Genomic DNA, 13,491 nt, shown 5'->3' on the forward strand with positions numbered 1-13,491 from the left:
CTCTGACCCAGCAATCCTCAACATGATGAATAATTGGTCTTGGTTTCAACACCATCCCAGCTCCCCCCCCCCAAGTTTGAATACCCCCCACAGCCCTGTCACATTCTGACTGCCAGCTGAAGGAAGGTGCTCAGGAACTCCAAGCAGAACCCTTCACAAAGATAAAAAGAGTCCAAAGGAAACCAGTCACTTACAAAATACTTTTACTTATAAACAAAGTTTTCACCACTCACACATTTTGTTTGTTTCAGCTCCAGTTTTTTTTTATATAAATGTATTTGACATTTGTTTGCATTAATAAAACGCCGTGTCACAGCTCAGGAAGAAACAAAATTCACCATGATTGAAAAATAACTAATTTAACCAGCCATTAACTAAGGACTAACAAAATTAACCATCTGTTACTGGGGGTTAACCAAAGTGTGCACCGAGTAATATCGATGAATTAATACCCGATTTTAACCAAATTAACAAACTAATATAGAACATTAACCAAGTTAACCCTCAGATACTAAGGATTGACCATCTGATCCCTGGATTTAATCCAATTCACCCTCAGTATTAGTCATTTACTGAAACACGGATCGGGATAAGGACCATGTGGAAACCTGAGCCGGTGGTTCTGAAATTGAACAAAACCCATGGGGGAAACTGGGTCGAGGGGCAACTCTGTTTCACCCTCAGAGTCTAAATAAATAAATTCATCAAAACAGGAGTCACAGTTTGTACACTTCAACCCAACTCTCCTTTAACCGGTTACTAAATAAACCAGTTGTTCAGTTTGCGGCTCAGAAACCCCCCTCCCCACAAGTGTATGGGGTCTGTCCTTTTCCAGTCAGGGCGATGACTCGCAAACACAGAATCACACCCCCATATACCGTCAGCGAAATTCCAATCCATGCCACATTCCCTGTTCCAGGATACTGACGGGCAATCACACACTGCACCCAACTGTGCCACACAATGCCAACCACCCTATGGCCAAGGCTGGGTGAGATAGAGAATACTGCCAGAAATCTCAGCACCCAAAGGAGACACAGACCCAGCCCCCATGGGACACCCACTGTAGGGAGCGCGATCGGAGCACCCAGGAAACCAGGCTCCCCACCCCTTCGTGGATCCCAGAAATGGAGCATTCAATGAACTCAGCAACCGAGAGGAATTGATCGATTATTGGGATTCGCTGTCTCCCCTGGGTCCCAGAAACAGAGCACCCATGGGCGACAGCGAACAGAGAGCCCCAACAATTCAGCATTACTCTGGGCTGGGGTGGGTTGAGCTCTCTCCTACATGTCTGTGCAAAAGGGTCTCGCTGTTGGTGTCATTCACTCACAACCCACCCACCCACCTCCGCCTCTGTACGGGCATTGCCTGGCATTTTAGGAAAAGGAGGCCATTCAGCCCCTCAAATATACTCCTCTCTCCATCAGACCGTGGCTGATCTGTCCCTCAGCTCCATCAGCCTGTTTTACTTCCATCACCTTTGGTATCCCTCCACCCAAAAAATTCCATCAATTTCCAGCCTGGAGATTCCAGACGGTCCCCAAGAGGGGCTGCCTTTTGGAGGTATTTCACCGGAACATGTAAATGGTGGGAAAATCGACTGCAGGCGCCACAGGGAGAGGGGAATGGGAGAGTAGGGGATCGGGAAAACTCTGAACAGAGCAAATCAGGTGGTGGAAAGGATTAAGAAAGAAAGTCTGATGTTCCCGGGGTTTGGAAAAAAATGGAGCAGTGGATATTTGAAAAAAACGTTAGGAGGTTACCAGTAAACCTTCACAAATCTGGATGTAGGTTTGCTCACTGAACTGGAAGGTTTGGTTTCAAATGTTTCGTCACCATACTAGGTAACATCTCCCAGATGGCTTTGTCTGGAGGCTCACTGAAAATGTTACCCAGTACGGTGACAAAACGTCTGAAAATCAACCTTCCAGCTCAATGAGCAAACTCACATCCACAACCTCAACCTGAGTACAAATCTTCTCAAAAGTCACTAACCTTCACGAATCTTTGGTGAGGCCTCAGTTGGAGGCTTCAATTCACTGTTTCCAGGGAATGTCAGGGAGGGTCTTGGGATGGGCACAGTGGGTATTTCCCAAGGGATGCCAAAGGTCAGTGCAGGTGGACAGGTCAAAGGAGCTGGGAGTGTACCTGGTCAACACAGAGGGCATCAGACTGCCCCCACCTTGTGGCAAAGGGACTGCTCACCAAAGGTCACGTTGTTCAAATAACTCACAGACCAACACGCAAGGGGGAAGGGAATGAGCCAGCAAGGGGAGTGGGGACCCAGTGTTTAACCAAGTCCTCCAGGAAATCGGAAACTGATCAGAACCCAGCGTTGACTGGGTAGACGAGACAGAGTTCCCCTTGAGGGACACCATTTCAGAATAAAAAGAGTCCCTTTTCAGTAGAAAGGAAAAGGGGCTATTAAAGTGTGAATTTCTCTTTCCTCGTCAGTGGGTCCTGGATGTTTGATAAAGACGACCCAAACATTACGGGGGTTAGAGTCAAACCGTGTGGCGCTGGAAAAGCACAGCGGGTCAGGCAGCATCTGAGGAGCAGGAGAGACAGTGTTTCGGTCTAAGCGAAAGCAGACAGGAACGTGGAGAGAGACCACAAGCCAGATTCCTGATCCTGAACGATACAGCACAGTGAAAGGGCCGAATGGCCTCCTCTTGCTCATAAAGTCCAATATTCTAGTTTGTAGGGAAAGGGTAAGTCACCACTGCCATACTAGCCCAGGGAGCGGCTCTCTCCAGGGGGAGGGGGAGGAGAGAGAGAGCGTGTGACAGAGAGACTGTGTGTGTGTGTGTGTGTGTGTGTGTGTGTGCGAGAGTGAGTGTGTGAGTGAGAGAGAGAGAGAGAGAGAGGGGTTTGACCTGGAGGTTACCATGCCTCAGGTGAGGGGAGAGGGTCAGAATGGGACTCCTTCCTGGGAGCCTCAACTGTTGTGGGGATTGAACCCACACTATTGCTGTCACTCTGTGCCATAAACTAACTGTCCAGCTAACTGAGCTAACCAACCTCCAATTCTAGTCTGCAGGTACAGTGAGTAATAAGGAAAACAAATAGAATTTCAGCATTGATTGATAAAGGGATCGAGTGTAAAAGTAGGGAAGTGTTACTGTAATTGTACAAGGCATTAGTGAGGCCACAGCTGGAGTATTGTGTACATTGGTGGTTCCCTTACCTGGGGAGGGGTGTAGGTGTATTGGAATAGGGTCACTGGGTTGATCCCAGCGATGAGGGGTTTGTCTGATGAAGAGACATTGAGCAGTTTAGGCCGATACTCCCTGGAGCTTAGAAGAATGAGGGGAGATCTAATTGAGGTCTATAAGATGCTCAAGGGGATTGACACAGTCGATGTAGAGAGGATGGATCTTCATGTGGGACAATCAGGAACGAGAGGCGATAGTTTTAGGATAAGGGGCAGCAGATTTAAACCAGAGACAATGGGGAATTCCTTCTCTCAGAGGGACATGAATCTGTGGAATTCACTCCCCCAGAGCGCGGTGGATGCTGGGAGACCGAGTAAGGTAAGGAGGAGATAGACAGATGTTTAATTAGTAACAGGGTGAAGGGTTATGGAGAGCGGGCAGGAGAGTGGAGATGAGGCCGAGATGAGATCAGGCCACGATGGTATTAAATGGCAGAGCAGGCTCTGATGGGCTGAATGGCCTCCTCCTGCTCCTAGCTCCTTATATTCAATATAGCGCAGAGGTTTAGTAACTCTCCCTGAACCACACGGTCTCTCTGTTACTTTCGTTGTCCAAGGGATAAGTGTGGGGCTTGGTCAGCAGTGATTACCTGATGGGCTGAATGGCCTCATCTTGCTCCTAGTTCTTGTGGCTTGTACTCCTGTGGGATTGGCCACCTGGTGGAAGGTGGAGGGGCTGCACCTGCCTCACGGGTGGTGGGGGACGCAGACCCCTCTTACACCCCAGCCGGGACATGTCCCCCTCCCCCCAGGGGGAAGCACAGCCCCCTCCCCCCAGGAACATTCATCCATTGGTCAGGAGGAGGCCCCAGCTCAGAGAGCCACCAACCTGATTGGCCGAGATCAGCAGCAAGGGCCATTGGGGATGATCGTTAATGCAGACACCCAACTAACGCCCTGGGATCACGGGTTCAATTCCTACCTCCGCAGACAGTGGGATTGGAATTCAATAAAACTCCGGGATTTAGAGTCTGATGATGACCATGAATCCATTGTCGACTGTTGGAAAAACCCTCCTGGGTCACTAATGTCCTTTAGGGAAGGAAACTGCCATCCTTACCTGGTCTGGCCTACATGTGACCCCAGACCCACAGTGATGGGGTTTACCCTCAACTGCCCTCTGGGTAATTAGGGATGGGGCAATAAATACTGACCTGGCCAGTGACACCCTCATCCCGTGAATGAAATTTTTAAAAAGCTACTGAGATGAGCACTTGAATAAAGGCTGGACAAGGGAATGAGAATCGATGGATGATGGGCTGAAGGGTCTCTCTGGCCGTGCCTCTCTGCAAATCCCTCAAGTCCACACTGAAGACAGGAGGGCCCGAGGCACAGTCAGTGTAGGCTCAGGTAGGAAGGGATGGAGTAATTGAACAGGGTGAAGTCCAGTTTGTATAGTTTGTACAGCTTCCGCTGGTAAAACGGGGAGATCTTCTGGAAGAACATGGCCGTCATGTGGTCTGTGGTCCGCGACGACACGTTGGACGAGGGGAACTTGACGCGGTGTCCGGGTTCCACCAGGTCCAGGAGGTAACGGGCGTCTTGCAGCAGCGTTTCATAATGGCCCACCACGTCATAGCGAATCAGACAGGGGTGGCACAGGGAGTAAACCGTCTCCCAGTGCTCATTGAAGGGCTCCTCCCTCCTGGTCTTGGGGTCCACCAGGTACCAGACAAACTCCTGGAAGGTGACATCAGCTCCCCGCTCCAAGGCCTCCGGTCTGGGGTTGTGCCTGTGCTCACGAATGATCTTCGTCCCGTAGCGTTTGTGGAAGGCGGTGTTGTACCGGCGGGTGAACTTGTTGCGGTATGCGGAGAGCAGGCGCTCAAAGGGCTCGCGGACAAAGATGAACTTGAGGTAGTTCCTCAGCCTGTGGTTGATCTCGGCAGTGCCGTAGCTGTCCAGAGTGCGCAGGTTCGAGGCCACGTGCGCCTCACTGGCCGGAATGGTCATGGGGTCAGTGTACCTGCCAGCCCCAGTCAGTACCATCATCACCCTCTTCCAGTTGGTACAGGCCACCTTGGGCACGTAGCAGTAGAGCAGGCCGTGCTGGTCATCCACGATGAGGTGCCGCAGGTCACCGGCGTTCAGGATGCGCCGTTTCCGGCTCAGCTTGTTGTGGGCGGCACAGTTGTTGTTCAACATGGCACGCCGACGCTCATGGATCTGCTGGGCATCGCTACGGGCAAACTGCAACACACAAACACACAGAGTCAGGGCAACACCACCACTTACCCACACAGCTGGACAGCACAGACACTGACCCTTCGCTCCATCTCATCCATGCCGACCCAGATATCCCAACCCAATCTAGTCCCACCTGCCAGCACCCGGCCCATATCCCTCCAAACCCTTCCTATTCATATACCCATCCAAATGCCTTTTAAATGTTGCAATTGTACCAGCCTCCACCACTTCCTCTGGCAGCTCATTCCATACACACACCATCCTCTGCGTGAAAAAGTTGCCCCTTAGGTCTCTTTTATATCTTTCTCCTCTCACCCTAAACCTATGCCCCTCTAGTTCTGGACTCCCCCACTCCAGGGAAAAGCCTTGCCTATTTACCCTATCCATGCCCCTCATAATTTTGTAAACCTCTATAAGGTCACCCCTCAGCCTCCGACGCTCCAGGGAAAACAGCCCCAGCCTGTTCAGCCTCTCCCTGTAGCTCAGATCCTCCAACCCTGGCAACATCCTTGTAAATCTTTTCTGAACCCTTTCAAGTTTCACAACATCTTTCCGATAGGAAGGAGACCAGAATTGCACGCAATATTCCAACAGTGGCCTAATCAATGTCCTGTACAGCCACAACATGACCCTCCCAACTCCTGTACTCAATACTCTGACCAATAAAGGAAAGCATACCAAACACCTTCTTCACTATCCTATCTACCTGCGACTCCACTTTCAAGGAGCTATGAACCTGCACTCCAAGGTCTCTTTGTTCAGCAACACTCCCTAGGACCTGACCATTCAGTGTCCATGACTAATCCCTGTGCCTACCAAATACCCCAGGGCAGAGACAGCATCAAAGCTCCATGCCCAGCCCACAAGATTAACACACTGTCAGAGGGTCAGTGCTGAGGGAGTGCCGCACTGTCGGAGGGTCAGTGCTGAGGGAGTGCCGCACTGTCAGACGGTCAGTGCTGAGGGAGTGCCGCACTGTCGGAGGGTCAGTGCTGAGGGAGTGCCGCACTGTCGGAGGGTCAGTGCTGAGGGAGTGCCGCACTGAAGGTCAGTATATCTTACTTGACATTAAACCGAGATGCCACCTGCCTGTTTATAGACCCCAGGACCGATATTCTGAGGGAGAGTAGGCGGTATTAAATCCAGCGGCCGTGGGTCACACATCCACAACTATCAAGATGAAAGGAAACCTCACTGACATTATCCTTTTGCTGTTAATGGGATCTTGCTGTGCCTAATCTAGCTGTTGCATTTCCCACAGTACAACAGTCAAGGTCGTTCAAAAATCATTGCACTGGCTCTAAACGCTTTACGATGAAAGGTGCTACACAAATGCAAGTGGCCCTGTTTGTTTCCCTACACTGTGGTGTGAGTAAATGGAGCTGGTGATATTTCCATTGAAGAATCCAACAAGATTACTCCAGGCTGTGACATTAATGACTGAATAATATCGAGACTGGGTTCAGTGAGGGGCCATTCGGCCCACTCTGTTTGTAGTGGCTCCAGAAAGGAGCTACCCAGTGGGCGCCATTCCCCAACTCTAAGATTCTCTCAGTGGCTGGGCTGACAGTTGGTAAATACTGAGACAGCGTTTTCCTCCTGGAAGGTCAGCTTTCAAAAATGGCAACCCCCCACTCCCCAACCCCCCACTCCCCAACCCCCACCCAGTGCCTGCTGTTTAAAATCCTTAAACGTTCTTCAGAAACCCCTCCCAACCCCCCGTCAGTGATGGCAGGAAGCAAAGGGCAATGGGGAACTCTCCCAATAAAAACACTGCCGAGACCCAGCCGCCAATTAAAGGGTTAAGACAGAGATGGACTTTTGTTGAATGAGGGTTATGGAATGCGGGAAGGTAAATGGGGTCAGGACATGATTGCTAGCACAACAGGTTTGAAGGGCCAAATGGCCTCCTCCTGCTCCTTTTTGGGAGAGGGGCATTACTCTGTGGGAATTTGGGGGAATATTGAAGGGAGCGAGTGGGGACACCATAAAACACAACAGCAGCAGCAGGCCGTTCAGCCCATTGAATCTGCCCCACCATTCAGTGAGATCGTTACTGATCTGATCATCCTCATCCCCACCTTCCTGCCTCTCCCCCTTAACCCTCGATCCCTTTCCTGATCAATAATCCGTCTGCCTCAGCCTTGAGTATCCTGAATGACCCAGCCCCCGACAGCCCTCTGTGGGAAAGAATCCCACAGATTCACTCCCCTCCAAGGGGAGAAATTCCTCCCCATCTCTGCCTTAAGATCTCTTATTCTGAGCTTGTTCCCTTTATTCCTAGATTCTCCCACACGGGGAAACAATCTCTCCACATTTCCCCCCCTGTGAATCCTGGATGTTTCAATCAGGTCACCTCTCATCCTTCTAGACCCCAGGGAGCACAGGCCCAACCTACTCACCCTCTCCTCATCAGACAGTCCCTCCATCCCCGGGATCAGGTGAGTGAACGTTCCCTGGACTGCCCCCAGTCTCAGTCTTGGATAAGGGGCCCAGAATTGTTCACAGTGTTCCAGCTGTGGTCTGGTTAATGTCTTGCATAGTTTTAGCAAAACCTCCCTCCTTTTATTCTCCCTCGTTTTGGAAATAAAGGCCAACGTTCCATTGGCCTTCCCAATTAATCTCTGAACTTGGGAGTTTTGCGATTGATCAATGAGGAATCCCAAACCTTTGTGTTTTGTGCCTGTCGGTCAAAAGGAGATCTGTCCAAAGACAACATGACGGCCAATCACATGGAGAGGTTCCTTCTAAATCACCAATTACCACCATCACCAATATCCGGGATATTGACCAGGAAACCGTGCTGAGCAGTCTCTCAAAAGGACAATTGGATAGCTTACATTGGTTCAGCTGGGAATGTTGGGTGCAGGTGGGAGGTGGGGGGAAGGAGGGGGGTTGGGGGTTGGTGGGATCTCAACAGAGTGTCCCATCACCTAGGAGGTGACCCTCTGTCAGCCCTGCTCATTCAGAAGACTCAAGGCCCGATTTTGGGCTGATTGGAGCAGGGCCTGAAGCCTGTTTCCCATTACAATGGCAGGCCTCCCCCCTCTCACCCCCTCCCCCTCAGCCCACCATGTGGTCTCCAGCCAGATGGACATTAGCTCAGTGGAGGGACTGACAGTAACAATAGACAGCACAGCGAGGTCTGGCGTCATCGATCCCTGACGGGTGGGCAGAATCCCCCAGGGACTCGAAGGCACGTCCGGAGAGGAAACAGGTGACCAACTGTCCGATATTATAAAGAATTATTCCTTATTTCACTTGAGCCTTTGTCCTGTGGGAGATGGCGCTCGGCACTCCCAGCTGGTTTGAATGGAACGGACTTTAAAATTCACTCAGAGCATGTTTATTGTAACACCTTAATTGTCCAGGAGGTGGTGGGAGTGAGCTGCCTTCCTGACCCGCTGCAGTCCATGTGCTGTGGGTAGACCCACGATGCCCTTAGGAAGGGAATTCCAGGATTCCGACCCAGGGACAGTGAAGGAACGGCGATATATTTCCAAGTCAGGATGGGGAGGGGCTGTGGCGGAGACCCTGCAGGAGGTTGTGTTCCCATGGACCTGCTGCCCTTGTCCTTCTGATCTCTTCACTGTAAGAAGCTAACCTGGAGAGAGACAGTGAGGTGGGACCCACAAGATGGATAACAATGAAAGGTTGATGCCCACCTCCCATCCAATGTTACACTCAGCTGAAAGCGCCCCATCCTAACCTCCTCCAACCTCTGCTCTCACACTCACCAGCAAAATGCTCCAGCCACAAGAACCGCCCACCCCACACAATGCCCCCATTCACTCCCCCCTCCCATTGTAGTTGCTGAGGGTTAGTCTCTCCCCCACTACCCGCAGACAGAGACACAACTTGCCCAGGGATCCCAGAGATGAAAGCGAACACCTCCTGGAAAACAACCCAATGGCTTTTGTAAACGGGGTGTGAAACACCAAACTATTTCCATATCTCAGCAGATTCATTGTCAGAGATAGTCACAGGGGTCATCCAACACGGAAACAGACCCTTCGGCCCAACCAGTCCATGCTGACCACAATCCCAAACTAAACCAGTCCCATCTGCCTGCCCACACCCCTCCAAATCTTTCCTATTCATGTATCTTACCCAAATATCTTTTATATATTGTAAGTGTACTCCCATCTACCAGTTCCTGATGAAGGGCTTTTGCCCGAAACGTCGATTTTCCTGCTCCTCGGATGCTGCCTGACCTGCTGTGCTTTTCCAGCACCACTCTAATCTAGACCCACTTCCTCTGACAGTTCATTCCACACACAAACCACCCTCTGTGTAATAAGAACAATTACAAGCTGTTCCTTTTCTCCAAGGTGGAGGTACAGCTTAGAAGGGAAAGTGTACAGAATGTTGGTGAGACCCCTTCTGGAATCCTGTGCCCAGCTCTGGTCGCTGTTATTGAACGGATATTATTAAAACAGGAGAGGATTTAGAAAAGATTTACCAAGATGTTTTCACGTTGGAAGGTTTGAGTTATATCAATAGACTGGAAAGATGGACTTTTTTTTCACTGCAGTCAGTTCCAACAAATTCTGATCTGTGAGATGAGGGGTTTGGTTTTTATCCAGAGAGACACTAAAGTGATGCGGAGGTGCTGGGGGTGGTCCAATGGTGGACAGGGTTAGAAGTCACACAACACTAGGTTACGGTCCGACAAATAAACCTGTTCAACTATAATCTGGTGTCATGTGACTTCTAACTGTAAAATGAGATGGTAGAGAGGAGGGTCACTGGGTTGATCCCAGCGATGAGGGGTTTGTCTGATGAAGAGACATTGAGCAGTTCAGGCCGATACTCCCTGGAACTTAGAAGAATGAGGGGAGATCTAATTGAGGTCTATAAGATGCTCAAGGGGATTGACACAGTCGATGTAGAGAGGATGGATCTTCATGTGGGACAATCAGGAACGAGAGGCGATAGCTTTAGGATAAGGGGCAGCAGATTTAAACCAGAGACAATGGGGAATTCCTTCTCTCAGAGGGACATGAATCTGTGGAATTCACTCCCCCAGAGCGCGGTGGATGCTGGGACACTGAGTAAATGTAGGGAGGAGATAGACAGATGTTTAATTAGTAACGGGGTGAAGGGTTATGGAGAGCGGGCAGGGAAGTGGAGTCAAGGCCAAGATGAGCTCAGCCCACGATGGTATTAAATGGCAGAGCAGGCTCTGATGGGCTGAATGGCCTCCACCTGCTCCTAGCTCCTTATATTCAATACAGCGCAGAGGTTTAGTAACTCTCTGAATCTCACAGTCTCTCTGTTACTTTCGTTGTCCAAGGGATGAGTGTACAGTCACATTAACACTGATCATCATCCTTAACTGCACATTGTCACATCTCGGCCAGACCAGCTAATGACAGCAGATTTCCCTCCCTGAAGGTCTGACATTACTGAACAAGATGGGGGCTTTATAATAATTGTCGATGGTTACATGGCCATCGTTAAGAGTGGCTTTTTTTATTTCAGATTTTTATTAAATTCAAATTTCACCATGTGCCATAGTGCAATTTAAATCCATTTCCCAAAAACATTAATATGGTATTCTGGATTATTCATCGAGTGACATTACTGCCATTCCATCACCTCCCCTTCAGAGGGAGCGGTTGCCATGACCACCATGGCACACCTATCACTTCCTGAGCAACGTCTGCAGGTTAAATTCTCTATTCATATTTATTCACATAATAACTGGTACACAGAAGCTAAAATCACAGCAAGCTGTTAGACAGCAAAAACAAAGACAGGACCCTAGCCAAGAGTAGGCCATTCAGCCCCACAAGCCTGTTCTACCACTCAGTAGGATCATTCCTGGTCTGGGGCCTAACTTTGTGTCAAGAGTGTGGTGCTGGAAAAGCACAGCAGGTCAGGCAGCAGCCGGGAAGCAGGAAAATCAATGTTTTGGATAAAAGCCCTTCATCAAAGTTCCTGCTGTGCTTTTCCAGCACCACACTCTCGACTCTAACCTCCAGCATCTGCAGTACCCATTTTTGCTTAACTTTGTGTACCCACCTTTAGCCATATCCCTTAACACCTTCACTTAATAAAATAAGTCTCTCTCTGATTTAAATTTAACAACTGACCCAGCATCCTCTGCTATTTGTGGAAGAGAGTTCCAAACCCTTCGTGAGTGGAAGTGCTTCCAAACATCTCTCCTGAACGGTCTGGCCCTAATTCTCAGACTATTCCCATAGTTCCAGAATGCCCAACCAGTGGAAATAGTTTATCTTTATCTACCCTTTCATTTCCTGTTAGAATAGAACAGCACAGCACAGCACAGCACAGGAACAGGCCCTTTGCCCAGCGTGTTCACCATGATGCCATAATCCCATCTGCCAGTACACGGTCCATATCCCTGTGTATCCAGCCTGCTCAACTCTCTGTATAAATGCCTCTTAAATGTCGTTATACCTTGAAGACTTTGGTCAGACCACCTTCTAAATTCGAGAGTAAACAGGAATAATTTACATAATCTCTCACCAGTTAGCCTCTGAAATTCAAATCACAAAAGTAGAAACAGTCCAAATGATTTAATAGATTCTTCTCAGATCCAGGTCACCATTTGAGGTATATGCAAATGTAATTTTAGATTACACAGAGTCCAAAATACTTTTGACAATTAATGGCTCTCTCCACTCCTGGGTATCACTTATACAGCAGAAGTATTTGTATTTAGGCAGCCAAGTGCACACAGCTTTAAGGTGCATCATTAAAAGGGGAATGATTCCTCACCAATTTGTGGCTGACAATCCAGAAACACGAACTTGTTCAGTAAGTTCTTCCAGCTGTCAACACAAATCCAGCCTCGAATGATTCCAGAACAAATCCAGAATAATCGCCAGCCAGAAACACACACTCATGGTCCTCACTAACTTTGAACTGAATAAGGGTGTTCAGAAGTATCGGTATTTGTCACAGCCTGTTGTTTTGAGTGAGATTCAAACCAAGCCCCTCATCCATAAATCAAACAGGAGTAATTATTCCCACTGTCCCGAGACGAGCAGCTGAAGTTAGCTGCACGGTTTTCTCTCTAAGCCAGCACATACTGTAAATGTTACTCTCTGTCAGGAGAGCTCAGGTAAATTCCTCACCAAGTTCCTATGGGGAAGAATATCCTCATAATGTCTTAGACAGACGGGCCAGATGTGATTATACAGAAAAAGTTTATTCCATATCACTCAGCAGCTCGTAACTTCAGGACAAACTCGATTGGCACCACACCCACAAACACCCCCTCCCTCCCCCACCGACGCTCAGTAGCAGCAGTGTGTACCATCTACAAGATGTACTGCAGAAACTCACCAAAGACCCTCAGGCAGCACCTTCCAAACCCACACCCACTTCCATCTCGAAGGACAAGGGCAACAGATACATGGGAACACCAGGCCCTGCAAGTTCCCCTCCAAGCCCCTCCCCATCCTGACTTGGAAATATATCACCGTTCCTTCAGCTTTGCTGGAACAAAACCTGCTGGGCCAGCCCTAATTGTTCCCCGAATGGAGTGTCTTTGGAGGGAATTTCCTCCCTAAGGGCATTGTGGGTCTACCCACAGCACATGGACTGCAGTGGGTCAAGAAGGCAGCTCATCCCCACCTTCTCAAGGGGCAACTAGGGTCGGGCAATAAATACTGGGCCCAGCCAGAGACACCCAAGACCCACAAATGAATTTTTAAAAAGTTACAATACATTTAAAATCCACGACAGTCAGATATCTGGCTCAGTTTTAGAGTACATACACATTACTATTAACTACACACTGTTGATAGTAACAATGGTGATGGCAGATGATGGCCTAGTGGTTAATCCAGAAACTCAACTAATGTTCTGGGGGCCTGGGTTTGAATCCTGCCACGGCAGACTGGAATTAACGGTCAAATGGCAGTGTTGTAAAAACCCACCTGGTTCATTCATGTAAAGAAGGAAACCTGCCCTCCTTACCTGGTCTGGTCCACATGTGACTCCAGACCCACAGCAATGTGGTTGACTCTTCACCACCCTCTGGGTAATTAGGGATGGACAATAAATGCTGGGCCTAGCCAGAGACACCATCATTCCAAGAATGAAATGAAAAT

The 13,491-nt window shown here is 49.2% G+C and overlaps 1 protein-coding gene across 1 annotated transcript in view; it reads right to left on the reverse strand.

The window, feature by feature from the left end:
• Nucleotides 1–230: 230 nt before the first annotated feature.
• The window catches only part of LOC132822221 (carbohydrate sulfotransferase 11-like), a 59,112-nt gene continuing 45,851 nt past the window's right edge, over nucleotides 231–13,491 (reverse strand). Inside the window, exon 3 of the mRNA XM_060835321.1 lies at nucleotides 231–5,407. Coding sequence (XP_060691304.1) covers nucleotides 4,553–5,407 — 855 coding nt within the window. The 3' untranslated portion in view covers nucleotides 231–4,552. The remainder of the gene's footprint in view (nucleotides 5,408–13,491) is intronic.

The sequence above is a fragment of the Hemiscyllium ocellatum genome, chromosome 14 (assembly GCF_020745735.1).
Source record: "Hemiscyllium ocellatum isolate sHemOce1 chromosome 14, sHemOce1.pat.X.cur, whole genome shotgun sequence".
NCBI lineage: Eukaryota > Metazoa > Chordata > Chondrichthyes > Orectolobiformes > Hemiscylliidae > Hemiscyllium > Hemiscyllium ocellatum.